General features: G+C 38.3%; 2 protein-coding genes across 2 annotated transcripts in view; one reads left to right on the top strand and one right to left on the bottom strand.

Moving 5' to 3' along the window:
* The window catches only part of DNAH3 (dynein axonemal heavy chain 3), a 60,046-nt gene that overhangs the window by 43,854 nt on the left and 1,569 nt on the right, over positions 1–14,623 (bottom strand). The window contains exons 2-15 of the mRNA XM_039731865.1: positions 11,488–11,596; positions 9,848–9,955; positions 8,803–9,015; positions 7,738–7,926; positions 7,050–7,239; positions 6,366–6,561; positions 5,344–5,469; positions 4,396–4,591; positions 2,877–3,056; positions 2,363–2,499; positions 2,100–2,205; positions 1,356–1,534; positions 902–1,086; positions 13–136 (exon numbers count right to left, since the gene is read on the bottom strand). Of these exons, the coding sequence (XP_039587799.1) occupies positions 13–136; positions 902–1,086; positions 1,356–1,534; positions 2,100–2,205; positions 2,363–2,499; positions 2,877–3,056; positions 4,396–4,591; positions 5,344–5,469; positions 6,366–6,561; positions 7,050–7,239; positions 7,738–7,926; positions 8,803–9,015; positions 9,848–9,955; positions 11,488–11,596 (2,238 nt within the window). The remainder of the gene's footprint in view (positions 1–12; positions 137–901; positions 1,087–1,355; positions 1,535–2,099; positions 2,206–2,362; positions 2,500–2,876; positions 3,057–4,395; positions 4,592–5,343; positions 5,470–6,365; positions 6,562–7,049; positions 7,240–7,737; positions 7,927–8,802; positions 9,016–9,847; positions 9,956–11,487; positions 11,597–14,623) is intronic.
* The window catches only part of TMEM159 (transmembrane protein 159), a 6,032-nt gene continuing 5,580 nt past the window's right edge, over positions 14,172–14,623 (top strand). Inside the window, exon 1 of the mRNA XM_039731631.1 lies at positions 14,172–14,438. The gene's annotated coding sequence lies outside the window, so the exon portion shown is untranslated. The remainder of the gene's footprint in view (positions 14,439–14,623) is intronic.

Genomic DNA, 14,623 nt, shown 5'->3' with positions numbered 1-14,623 from the left:
TTAACACCATACCTCTCAAACAATGCCTTCTCCACCTGAATCCTCCTGTCAGTCAACATTTTTTTACTGCTTTCAAATATTTTCTTTATCTCCTCAGGCCAATGGAAGACAGTGCTGTTCAGGTTTATGTCCTCATCTAAAATAAAAAAATAGTCACCTTTAAGAAAATACCTTTTAACCAATGATTTAATAGAATGGTTATTATGTAATAGAATGGCTACTAACAAGCAAAATAGTTAAACTATGTTTAGGAATAAGCAAAGAAACTGGTGGCTGGGTTATCTTTACTGCAAAGAAATCTTCCCTAAAACAAGTCTGATTGACAGCAAAACTGTGAAATCAAGTTAAGAATGTGAAATTATCTAAACAAGATGTTAGCTAGATAGAGACAGTTAGTAAGAACAGGTATTCCATATCAATTCCATTCAACTACACACAAAGAGATCACTCCAAACTAAATGTATATTATACATACATAAAATGAATAAATGTTTAAACCATTTCTAGTCCTCAGTCTGTAAATGCTGAATTATTCACAAATGCTAGAGCATCACAACTACAAGATAAGCACACATCTCCATCTTTATATTTGTCTGTTCACTCAGTGCACTTAGGTCATTATAACTAATGTAGGACACATCATTTGGCCAGATTATATAACATTGACCTGATAATACCTAAAACAGGTTAAAAAGCTCTGTCTATGCTGTGTGCCATTCCTCCACCATTCCTTGCTGCACTGGTACGTTTTGGCCTCTATTGAATTATTTTTATTTCCTTTCTATCGGTTTTGGAACTTTCCATTAGCACCCTAGAAGATGCAACATTTAGGCATGCAAAGCAAATTATTTATATATAAACATTCTCATATGGAAATTTTATATTCTGTAGTCAGACATACCAGAGAGATCAGCATAGTCCATGAGGATTTGCAGCCTCTGCACTGCTTTTTCGAGATCCTTTTTCAATTTAACAACAGTAACTTCACTGGATTTCTTTAAGAATCCTTCATATTCCACTAACTGTTCAGTGCTCTGAGGCACCTCACTCATTCTCTTTGCAATAAAGTTAAAGTCCTCACAAATTCTTCAACAAAAAAGAGAACAGACATATCACTGGGATTGTAAATGAGGAGAGAGGCAAAATCTAGTAAAATTATTTTGTCCTTGAAAAAGAATATTAGATTTCTTCATATATTGAACTTTTTTTTCTCCCTGTGAGTTCTATCCAAAGTTCCCTGTTCAGCCAGGCTGCCCATCTTGCACTTGTCTGGTCAGCACTAAAAACCCCAGCAGATGAGTAAAGTGTACAGTAAATGCAGGCAGACACCAAGAACCATCCATGCAAACAGGTACCTTTGATTTAACTGTCTGTTTTCCATCACTTCAAATTCAATCAATGTGTCTTTGAGATTCTGGGTCCGATTGCAGAGTTCCTCATTCAGTTGCAGAGCATCCAGACAGAACATGGCCAGAGGAACAGTGATATCCATAGAAGCAATCTCGCCTTTCAGTTTTGTGAAGCTGTCAATCTTCTAAGAACAGAATACAATAAACCTGTTATTTTTCCTGAAAGTCTATAGCTGAAAAATCTGACACAACAAATAGTTTCCATCCAACAAACTGGATCATTTATTCTAAACAGAAGAAGGAAAACTCATTTTTATCTTTCCAGAGACCTGCTCTTATCCACAGATTCCAGGGCTGAAAGCTTTGCACAGTAATTTGCCATAGTAGGGAACACCCCAAGCTGCCTAGGGAAGCATTTAGCCATATGCTAACTCAGGGATGCAAAGGGAAGAATAGACAGGGCTGACTGAGGACAAGACATTTGAAAGACAAGCAAGCTGCAGATTAACCACATACTCTGGGCAGCCTTTCTGCTAAGAAAGAACAACAAAACTGACAGAAGAAGGTTATAAAGAAACCTTCTCTTACTCTTGCACAGCAGCCCTTAAGTAAGGGGCTATGTAAATTGAGCACTCCCTAGTATTCCCAAGGGTAAAATAAGTGATTTGTACTTGAGGGTATAAATTAGGAAGTCATGTGTGATGTTTTAGCAGCTGTATGGACATGCTGCACTTGTCAGGAACACATTACCTCAGTTAAAGCATCTAAAGAAGGAACTTTTTCCAAAAATTTTGAGACATCTTGCCGTGATTTGTTGTTCAAAAGATTGCTGTACTTCCTGTACACATTTAAATACCTTAAACAAAGAAGACCACAAAAACAAACATAAGTTTCTAATGCAAAGTTTCTCTATAGAAAGAAACAAATACACTCAAACTGTTTATTTAGTCAAATGGACAGTGCTATGAAACTGAGGGTTTGGAAGGGCAATGCAGTTACCAGCCAAAACTTACTTCTTTGGACCAACTATGTTGCTTTCAAAGATCTTTTCAAGTTTGTTGATATACTCTAAAAACAATGACTCATGTGGTTTGACTGTATTAAGAGTGAGATCACGTCTTCGTAATTCTGGAAACAGAAGTTTCTCTACCTGAAGGAAATCATTACAAATACTGTAACAAGACACAGAATAGGAAAAAAAAAGTATTCTATTACCCATTCTCCTACCACATTAAAAAATCTTTATTTGGTAAAGACAGTGCAATGTGAAAATGCTCTGATCCATAATTAACACTTGGTTACTCATATAGTTTGCTTGAGAAAATAATATGAAAAATAAATCAAAGCAGTGCCACAATTCTCATCTTTGAGTTTGCTTGACAAAATGATATGAAAATAAATCAAAGCAGTGCCACAATTCTCATCTTTATCTTCTATGTCAGTCTTCAGCCACATTCATAACTTTTTGTATTCTAGATAGTTTTTATTAATATTGTATATTGTATGCAGCTATAACTTATCCAGCACCTTTGGGAGCTCCTCAGCACTCTGCAGGATCTTCTGGAAGCAATGACTGATTAAAGCCCAACATTCCTCCAGAGGTGGCTCAAAGACTATATCAGGCTCTTGCACACGGAGTTTGACTATGAGTATCTGAGACAGGAAGAACTGCATCCCTTGATATGGTTCTTTAAAGTCATTTCCACCCTTAGGGAAAAGAAAGAAAAATTTACAGAACAAGGAAGTGAGCTATAGGAATATGCTCCCTAAATATCCTTGCTACACAACAACAATGGGACCATCTTCCCTGATATTTATACAAAATCTGATGTTTCAAACAAGATCCTATGGCGCTGACTCCTAAATGAGTCTATAAAAGCTAGAATTAAGAAACTGGATTTAAGTCTAATTGCCTTTTCTCTTAAGTAACAGAAGCACATCATTATTATGATACAGAACAAAATTTATTTTAAAAAAAATAATCTATAATAGCCATCAGAAATAAATTGTAGAATCTAGTTTTAATTGCCTTTAATTGTATGGTCAGTAAGAATTGCACCACCCCCAAATTACCTTTACAATAATGGAGTCCTAATCCATTACTAGATTCTCAATGTAGGCAATATAATAAGTTAAAAAAAAACAACCAAGCAACAAAACAAAACAAATAGAAGAGCCCACCCAAACCAACCCACCAGAGGAAAAAAAAAAAAAAAAAGGCCCCCCCAAACCAACCCCCCCAGAAAAAAAAAAAAAAAAAGGCAAAAAAAAAAATAAAAGAGCCCACCCAAACCAACCCACCAGATGAAACTTTAAAAAATGTAAAAACCCAACCATCAGCCACACAATCATCATCCAGATGCAAAGCGTAGTGGCAAGACTTAGTGCAAGCTCTGATAGTAAATTATATCAAGCGGGTGATTCAATTGATCCTCTGCAATGCAGTATTTAACCCACCATATTTATTCTTTGTCTTATCAAGGTAGGTCCTGGGTGATCCTATATTTAAAAAACTCATTTCATCAAAGAAGCAACTTTATGGCAGCCAAAACAGTGGTAAGAACTCCCATGCAATTCTGTGCATTAGTTGCAAGAATATAGGGCACTCACTGGATATAGACACGGACACCACACCCATAATTCACCTCTGCCAAGGATTACACACAGGACTGTGCACACTTTGTCTTCAAAAGGAATTATTTCTGTGCTTTCAGAGAAATAGTGTTAAGACCTTGGTTAAGACCAAGAAAATTAAACTAATAAAACTAAACTGAACTAAAATAAAGGCACACTCACTCAACACTGAGCTGAAATCTGCTATAAACTCTTACTTGTAACCCTAGACCTGCCAAGTGATCATTCATGCAGTTCTTGACCCTGAAAAAGTCCACTGAGTATACACAAGCCTTTGAAGAATATAGCCATATTTTTATGGAGGCAAGAGCCATTTGGGACATTTTAGCCCTCAAAGAGCACTAGATTTTATGGCTATATGAATTATCTCCATGTAAGACAGAAAACTATACATACACCTGACAGCACATACCTTGTGGATCATAAAAAATGCAAGAAGATCTTCTAAGGAGTTAATAACCATCTCACGCAATTGTAACGACATCAGAGCTGCCACAGAGCTAAAATAGCTTTCAACTTTTGCAGAGGAATCAGAGTCCCTTTCAGGAGCAAAATGAAGCCACATATGTCTCTGATCAATAAAAATAGATGCACAGGTTGGTATCCACCTACAATGAAATAATACAGAGACATAGTTTTTAAAGGCTTGTTAGTTTTACTTTGCTCCTTGCAACAAAATCTAAACTCAGAAATTTCCCAAAGAATGAGTAAAATCCAAAGGGCTAGAAGAGAATTGATAATTAGATATCAAACAGAACTATACCTTCCAGGACTCAGAGGAAACCTGAGTTTTAAAGCTAAGGATGCTTGTTATGATTAGTTTAAATTAATAGTAACAGACCACTATGATTAGTTTAAATTAATAGTAATAGACAAAACAATAGTTAATTTTATTGTTTTATTGATTGTGAAACAATATTCAATTATTAGCATTAAATGAGAAACAAGTTTGAAAGATATCTCAGGCAAGAGAATGCAAACACTTTCTATCATGTGTCTCAAATATTCTCTTTCTTAAATTGACTGATTTCCATAATAAAAAAAATTAAAAATATTTTCCATCACCATTTTTACAGATATAGACTCCATTCCTCTCACAGGTAGAAACCTTCTGAATTCCAGTCTCCATTTATTCATAGTTTATTACCATTTATTCTTGCACAAGCCCTCTTGCAGGTCCAAAGGCTCTGACAGTGTCCCAGTGTTTATTCCTCTGAGGGCTATTCCCCCCTTTGTTCTGGCAGCCTTGTGCCTGGGACTGCTGTCATCTCAGTCTAAGATCTGTTTTAAAAACGGGCCTTGCTGTAAGTCAGGCCCTGAGATATTGCATTTATCTACAGCTAGCAGAGCTGGCACTGACTTGTGCTGAAGGATATCCCGAGCTTCCTCGCAGTGCCTTTGAACGATGCCCTTGAACTCCTGGGGCAGCAGCGGCAGGCGCCCACAGAGCACCTCTGCAGTGCGAACAAACCGCAGGCGGCTGTACCTGGGGAAGGGGAACACAGAGGAGATCTTAGGGAATACTGTCTAAAAAATACCATCCATGAAATATAGTCAGCAACGCCTCAAGAGTATTGCAAACACTAAAAATGTAATTTCATTTATAAATATCACTCCATTGCTGTCCAACAAGTGCATTTTTGATTGAGTTTTTCTATCAACAAACATAAGGAGTTTCACAAATTTTAGTTGTACTTGCTGTATTTAAAATGCTTAATTCTTTACTAAAATTGTCTGCTCCTTTTCCTAGATTCATCAGTGTATCCAGTCATTAAAGAATATAATGAAAGAAATGAAACCTATTGCTTCTATTCCATATTATTAAGTAGCTATCCTGACTACTCTATGGGGGAAAAAAAGAAATTTCAGCAGCATGGCATACATCACAGTTTATAATATACAAACTTAAACTCCTGAAAGCATTTCTTAAATGCAAAAAAGCTCTCAGAATTACTAATTACCATATTTAACTTCCTAAGATAACACATCTCAATTTTCAAATGTCCCCAGGGCAAATTTCAACTACAAACATTTGAAAGATATTCAGTTTGAAGAGTTAATTTTGTTCACAACAGCAACCAGGATGAGAATTCCAAATCACCATTTACTTGAGCACTGGATCTTAATTTAGGCATAGCACCTTTTTAACAAAGGAGATGACCTTTTCACATCACGTAACACATGTTCATTCAGCGACTGCAGGAAACAATCATTTTATGCTGAAATTTTTAGAGGCTAAAAAAAAAATTATTTAGAAAACAGACATATTTTGCTACTTTCTACCAGGATTCTCTGCAGAGAAGTCAGCAGATGCACTCCAACCAAATCATTAAATAAAAACATGCTACATTTCATTAAGGTCCTATGAACAAGCCATCTTACTGAGAAAGCCAGAGCTCTTGCAAAGTGGGCATCATTGCATTCACGATAAACAGATTGCTTTCATTCCAACTTTTCATTTCTTTGTAAGAGCTGTGCCATGGGACTGGTGCACAGACAACTCTCCGGGGAAAAGGGCGTGGAGTGCTTTGAATAGACAGTCTCTTCCTCTCAGCTGGATCCAACAAGATATAATCAACTAGAACAAATCATATATACCATGTTTAGACTCCATATATAGCCAAAACCTACATTCAAAACCACTGTATCTTCATAGTTCAGGAAGAAGTAGAATTCTGCACATTTAAAACTAACATAGTCATACAGTTATTTGTATGCTTTTAGCATAAATTACAGCACAATAACCAAATTACAAATTTGACTCTAAAATTATTAAAGGGGACAATAAAAGAGAATTGGTCCTGATTCTAAAAACAAAAGACAGGAGAAACAATTTTTCATTCCATCTTTCCACCTGATGGGATGTAAGGTTTCACAAATAAATATTTCTTGAAATTGTTGAATGCTGTATAGCATGATCACAGTTTATTTTCTCTCAGAGATCTACTGTAGTTCTACTGACCCCAAAGGAATTCTCCACTGAATTATGCTAAGAATAGGAGATTTGCTTTCAAAGTGCAATAAATGTCTACATAGCTGGAACTGCTCAGAGATTGTGAGTCTTACCAATGGCTTTCATGAGGCTGATACGATAGTCTTTCCTAATCTCTTCTTTTAAACATGCCAGGGGTTTCTCCAGCTCTGGGCTAGGGAGAATGTGAGCTGGAATATGTTTTAAAATTTTATTCACCACTTCCTTATCCTGAGGTGCCAGCATGTCTTCTCGCACTCCATTGTATATGTAGTGACAGTACCGCTAAAAAATGTTTAAAAGATGATGCTTATTGTATGAATTTTGTGACAGATAATTAATTACTATGAAGTATTTTTAGCTTTTCTATCACCTGAGCCTTTTCTGTAATTGAAAGGTGTTTGAATATAATGGATTTGGGTATCTATCTATGTTCCTTTTAAAGCACTGACATCTTGTGTTGATGCAAGCACACAGATCACTAGAACTCAGTTCAGCATACTAAATTACTGATCAAAAAAGTACTAGAGAACAACATGAGAACTTAAGAATTTGGGAACATACTTAACTTGCAAACCCTTTACAACAAAAATCAGAGTAGCTACAAACAAATGAAAAAGGAGTTGACAATACTTAACAGGAGTTAGCTATACTGAGTATTTACATCTCCTAATTCTCATGTACTGCCTGCTTTTCTCAGCTACCTTTTAGTAAACAGTTTCTAGATATCTTGCAGATGATTACTGCTGCTACTTTCACCTCAAAAAGAAATTACATAAATACCTCTAAATCATCATTTGAAGGTAGCTTTTCTCTCTTACTTATCTCCTTCTCATGTAAATCCATGAGAGCAAATTGTTCTTCTGGGGTCAGTGGCTGGTTGGTTGTATAATTTATGACATGCACTTCTGGTGTATGAGCAGGTACACTCAGTGAAATGCGACTCACAGTCTTTAACAAAGTACTTTTGAAAAAAAGAACACAAGTTTAGTGAATAAAGAAGCAGTAATGTTTAAGGACAGATGATAAGGATTATACAAATTACTTGTGCTACACTGAGGACAAGTATGACCTATGGAAGTATTTCAATTATTCAATAAAAGAACTCTCATTAAAATTGCATAATACAATATACTACTTTAACATAAAGGATGCAAGCATGAAAACCTTACAACTGCCCAGTATCACTCAGACAGGCAGCATTTTATGAGCAGCTCTATCAGAGTCAAACCTACTAGGACAGTTATTTAGGTTGCCTAAGTTCACCATGTATTTTCATGTGATTGTCTTACTAAAATCTTGTGACTCAAAAGCCAGTCTTGATGAGCATTCATTTTTGTAGGGCCTTAACTTCTCATGCTTGGATGCTTAACACAGCATTCAGTAAAAAGAAATATTAAATCACAAATCAAACCAAATTTACTGTAATCATCTGTATCTTTATAACACTACAGTATGTCACCTGTCAGAACTCCATCGCCGCTTTTTTCTTGCAGCTTTAAATTCCAGTTAAGAAAAATCGCATACTTTTTCAAATAAGATATTTCAAATTGGTGAAAAACAGAGCTAAGATAATTAATCACATAATGAAATAAGAAAAAAATACAATGTTACAGAGAAGCACTGCATGTGATTATTTGGAGGGATGTACCTAACTAGTAAATGTGAAACATTTCTTGAAGTTATGCATGTATTGGCAAATTTGTCTATACTGACTCTGAGGTGATAAGCTTGTAAGTGTTCATTAGGGATAAGTGATGTTTTCCAGAGATGATGTTTTAGCAGATAAAGAATTAGAGATAACAACGTATAGAACAAGCCAGCCTAAACTTATAAACACATTCAAATATGGATACACAGTGAAGGCTGTGATATCTCTATCATTGAAAAGGACTTCATTTTTTTAATATTTTTCAATTTTAAATCCTGTGCAGTAGGAGTGTAGTTATTAGCTATGGAGTCACTAGGGTTTCTGTAGTGATGCTGTTCTTTGAATGGAGCTGCCAAAGTCCACGATGACTCCTGCATCAAAGGAGGATAGCGGGTTTTCTGAAGGACAAGCTGAAACCGGAAAAACAAAAGCAGAAGTTTTACAAAGCACAGTAATTTAAAAAGCCTTCTTAGGGCTAGAACAGGATTAAACATCAATTAGTATAAAAAGCAAATACACAGGTCAGACATGCATTTGACCACCAATCTATTTTTAGATCACTATGCTCTCCACATGAGTAAAGATCATTTTACAGAACACTTCAGTTGTACTCAGGCTTTTTTTTGCATAATCAAGGTATTTTTTATAAATAAGAGAAGACAGTTTATTATCTAGTTCTTTCTACTCCCTCAGATCTACTTCAGTTGTACTCAGGCTTTTTTTTTTTGCATAATCAAGGTATTTTTTTATAAATAAGAGAAGACAGTTTATTATCTAGTTCTTTCTACTCCCTCAGATCTCTATCTTGCTTCTTTTCTTCTTGTTATATTTGCTTAGCTTTAGAAAATTCCCATTCCTTAGGCCTTTGTTAACTACCTATCTACTTTGAACACTCAGTCCTTGTAATAGTTGAAGAATAGTACAAGTTAACAAATTCAGCTCTTGCATTTCCTTCAGATCACAGTAAGGATTTGTAATAGACTTCTTTTGTCTGTTCATTCCGTGTTTTCTGAGGTGACTTATTGATGGACTTTTCATCAGTCCTGATGTCTGACCTTTACCAAGATAGCTCACAGGCACAGGAGATGCATATTTCTAAATATACAGAAAAAACCTCCAAGGCCATCAAGTTCAACCTTTGACCCAGTACCACCATGCCCACTAAACCCCATTGCAAGGAAGGGGAATTTGCCAGCAGATGGAATGTGTGCACACCCTGTCAGCAGGGCAGAGAGCACTCACCTCATTCAAGCCTGAAGGTTCATCTGACACAGAAGCAGCTGTGCACAGGACTGGTAATTTCACTGACTGTTTGCGACGACTCATATTGCACGTGGAATTGTTTTGTGACTAGAGAGAAATGAAAAGCAACTTCAAAGACATTTATTAAATACTGTGTTTCAAAAAAGATTAATGAAGAAGGAACAGAGTCCTTCAGTTTTCATCGAAAATTACATATGGCAACTTTTCAAATTTTAAGGAAAGAGCCATTCTTTGTGTTGGCTTTCTCATCAAAACATGTTTTTTGAAATCATTTTAAAAAACTTCTAAACACCACTAAAAAAAGGGTTTTTTTTTAAACTGGCATTAATATCCCTGAAAACTACTTAAAGTTAGTTAAATACTTTAAATTATACTAAAAACTCCACATGGAGTAACATTTGTAACAGTATAAACTCTGGACATTAGCATATTAAATCCTACCAGACTGCCAAATTGACAGTGAAACAGTCCAAGTTGTGTGAACTGTATTACTGGGGAGGGGAAAAAAAACCCTCTAGATTTTTTTAATGTCTTCAAGGAACCAATTATAGAAGAAGCTATTACCAGGATGCTGCTGGAAGAACAAATTGCTCACAAGTACTCTGCAAAGTGTTGTACTACAAATGGAAGGATATCTGATATGTTTTAGGATTATGTTTCACCTCTTCAAGGTGACAATAGAGATGGCCTCCAGGATGACATAAAAAGTTCTGTCAGGATATTTTTACAAAATTATTAAACCTCACAGTGTTTTAAGATGCTTTTGAATGGCAACCTTCCCCAGTAAAGGCCAAAGCCTCACCCATAGTCTGTTCTGAGTTTCCTAAATCAGACTTGTTTAGGAGATTCACAAAGAATGATTTCCTGAATACATAGTGACAATATGAGAAAAAGGAGGTGGAAGTGTGCTGTATCTGAACACCAGTGAGTTAAATCACCACGGAAGAGGAAGTTATTACCCAATACAATTATGTTTGAATAAGACATAATTTTTTTTTACATAATTTTAACACAGTTTCAGCACATGGTTATTGCTTTCTGATGTATCACTGAAAAACAAAGCTGCTGGAACCTAGTTTTCTAGCAAACAAAACTGTGCCCTCCTCAATATCAAAGCAGAGCCCATTTAGAAATAAAATTTGAGAAAGGACTGATTTGATTTACCTTCTTGGTATTCCTCAGCATGCCTGCACACACAGAAATAAAGACATTATCACTGCCAGACATAACTCATTAAAGAGAGCATGAATTCCTTTTGATTAATGACTAAAGAATTGGGCCTCAGGGTACTTTAAAAATGAATAAATGATACAGTTCATTAGGATATCCATTCATTCATTCTTAAAGGTCCAAGAGTCATTAAAAAAGCCATGGTTCATCCTAAAACAACTCCTGACTTATATGGCAAGTAACCTTTCAAACACCTAATATTTGAACAAAGAAGTCCTTAATAAAAAATATGTTATAAAGGATTAAGTCCAAAGAATATTTAACAAGAACATGTGTCTTTTAATAAGCGTTCTTCCAATGTCAAACCACTAACCACCAGTAATGGCCAATTGCATCTGAAGTTTTGACAAAGTTATTGATCTTTCACAGTCACAGCAGAAGTAACTTACCCTCAGGAGACTTGGGCTCTGTGCTGGCTTTATTTTGCTTTGGCTTTTCCGTTTGTTTAGAATTTTTTTGTCCTCTCCCTCAGTGTGAACATCCTTGTTGCCACACGCACTGGAAAAGAATGAGACTCATTTCAGGTACTACACAAGGTGTCAATCAGCTTCTATCCCAGTTGCCAGAAAGAAGAAAAATCAGCTCTCACATCCCCTGTTTACAACAATAAGCTCTCTCTTCCTCCAAACCTCCATGCTCTTTCTTTCACCATTCCTCTCAGGCTCACTTTTCACCTTAATATTTCTAACTCCCCCCAGATGTCCTTCAAGCAAGACTTTCTTAAACCCTGCCCTTTTCACTTTCTCCAACACCAGTTTCCTCCTTGCTGCCTGTTCTCTTCTAATGTCCCAGAACCCTGGGCCCCCCAGCTGTGTTTTACAGCAGAACCACACATTAATTGCCAAGAAAAATAAGCCCATGTCAAAAGGAATGGGAAAAGAGAAAGACACCCTGCCTGCTTCACTCATCTACAGGATGCACAGGTGGGCAGGGTAAGGGCAGGTACTACCTGCAGATGCCCTCATCACCAGTCTCTCTGCCTGTCACAGCTTGGTGAACTGCTCTGACACTCTGCCTTTCAGTCCTCAGCTTGGTTGCCCCAGTTACAGCATAGCTGGTGCTTGGAGACAGAATTCCCTCCTCCCCCAGCAGAGAGGAAACAGCCCCTTTCAGTGTTGTGCCAAGCTGTGGTCAGGGAGATTCAGTTGTGGAACCAATGAGGAACTGTACAGGCCCCTTTTACCTCTGAAAGTTATGAAAAAAATGTAGTCCTGAGATATTCTAACGTTTTCATTAAAGCACTGCACAGAGCTCCCAGAGCAGTAAAGGCTCTATAAACCAAATTTTCTTAAGAAGAATTGGAAAAAAATATTCAAGAGTCAAAACCTTGAATCCAAACACCTCTACCACTTTTCCACCATTCAGAATCAAACTCCCTGAAGATCTGAACACAGCAGGTGGGATAGTCTCAATTCCTCTAAGCCTGTATGTACTTGCCTCCCTCTCACAGTCATCATTACATCCTAAGAGTCTTCCATCACATTCTTCCACAAATGGGAATTGCAACCATCCAACATGAAATGTAGCATAGTCTCACTCTTAACAGCTACCCTCAAGAGGGCCTTGTACATCTTCTGCCAACACGAGTTCAATTTTAAACCTTTTCCCATCATCTTCGCTATTTTTCATGCCGTTTTCTATGAGCTGTGAGAATGGCTGATATCCCTGAGTTAACAGCACAGTTTTCCTTATGTCTTGCCTTTATACCACCCACAAGTGGAACATTGTTGTTGGCCACTGTTCTTTAAACATGGGTCAGCAGTGCAGGGTACAAAATCAGCCCTGCTGGTGCTGGTAATTGCTTGGCTAATGTGTGCTGTAACTCTCCAAATATTCCAGTGCTGGTTTGCAACATGAGTATTTTCCTGCTAATTGGAGCTGACACTGGCATGAGGACAAGCTCAATTAAGCAGCAGTTAAGAGTAACTACTTTTCCTCTGTGCACATCAACTCGGATGCTCATATATGCATGCCCTTCTAAGCTGAATAACTTATCTCTGCTGCTTGAAAAACGTTAAAACCAGTTGTTTTGTATAGAGGAAGACTATATATAAATCTTTAGCAGAAGAGATAACTATGCATAGCAAGAAAATAATTTACTAAGAAGTATGAGACTATCTTCAAAACTGCAGCTATGGCATGCTTGAAAACAGCCAGAAATTTAAAATCTCCAGTATACTTTAAACTGAGCTCCATTAAACTTCATAGTGCCATTATCACTGAGTTATGTCACACTGCAATTCTGCCAGCTAGTTTTCCCTATGTTCCTTTTTTAAAAAAAGTATACAAACCAACAAATTTATTATTATATACCCTAGAGTACTGGGAATATCAATCCATTGTGCACTTTAATAATATGAGAGACTAACACATTAAGAATTCAAGGTAAATACACTTGCCCTGACCATCCTCTTCTTGCAGGTATCTTGTGCTAGGCTTTTAGACCCCACAGTCCAAATGTGTTCATATGCAAATCCTATTCCCTCTGTCTACATAAATCCTGGTATCCGCAGAGATCACTGAAATCAGTACCTCAAAGACACAGAGCTCCAACAGCCTGATAAGTCTAACCCCCATACTTCATAAAACCTCTTTTTGCATTAATTTCCAAATGAAACATGCGATTTATTTTGTTGCCTTTAAAAATAATCATGAAACCGTTAACATTCAGTTTTGTAATACTCTTACATGTGGCACCAATTAAATTATTAAAGCAGGCACGAGAAACACGAATATTAAACTCATTTCTGATTGCAATTTACAGTATGGAAAAATCAGTGTAGCAGAAGGGCTGGGAATTCACTGAAGCCTCAGGCTTGCCTGTTCACACCACCACGATGGCACTGGAGAACAGCCCGGCCGAACACCGTGCGGCGCCTCACCGAGCCCCGCTGCCGAGAGCAGTCCCAGCCAAACGCCGACACTGCAGCCGCACTGCTTTCGCTGAAAACCCGGCTGAATTCATAACGCAATTACTCCTCACACGGCACATCTCCCCGAACAGGTTTGCCACGTGGGCACCAAAACACCCGGAGGCAGCAGGACAGGGTGGGAACGTGTGGGAGCAGCCCCCGGGCCGGGGCAGGCGGTGCGGCCGGGCGAGGCGCTCCGCAGCGGCTGCTCCAGCTCCTCACGGCGCCGCTGAACGCTCCCAGCTCCCTCCAGCCTGGGGACCGTGCCATTGCAGACACCCACGGAGCGACTGCTGCCACCGGGGCCGAGCGAGCCTCTGCACACCTCCACAGCGGCACGGACACCGCAGATACCCTCATTTTCCGCCCTCCATTCCTAAAATCTCTAGGACGGACACTCATGAGGGTGCCCGGACTGAGCGGCTGAGGTAGCGCGGGGGTGAAGGGCAGGACAGCAAGGGGGAACGCGGTAGGACGCCCGAGGGGCATCAGCCACCACCGCCCAGCACCAGCGGCCTTTGCAGCCGGGCCCGGGCGCTGCACGCCCACGGCCGCGCTGCGCCGCCTCAGGCGGGCCCGGCCCGGCCCCCGCGGGGAGGAGCAGCGGCGGCGG

This window comes from Passer montanus, unplaced genomic scaffold (genome assembly GCF_014805655.1).
Source record: "Passer montanus isolate IOZ18808 unplaced genomic scaffold, ASM1480565v1 scaffold8, whole genome shotgun sequence".
NCBI lineage: Eukaryota > Metazoa > Chordata > Aves > Passeriformes > Passeridae > Passer > Passer montanus.
Note: the sequence above shows the minus strand (reverse complement) of the source record. Positions and strands in the feature narration are given on the sequence as shown.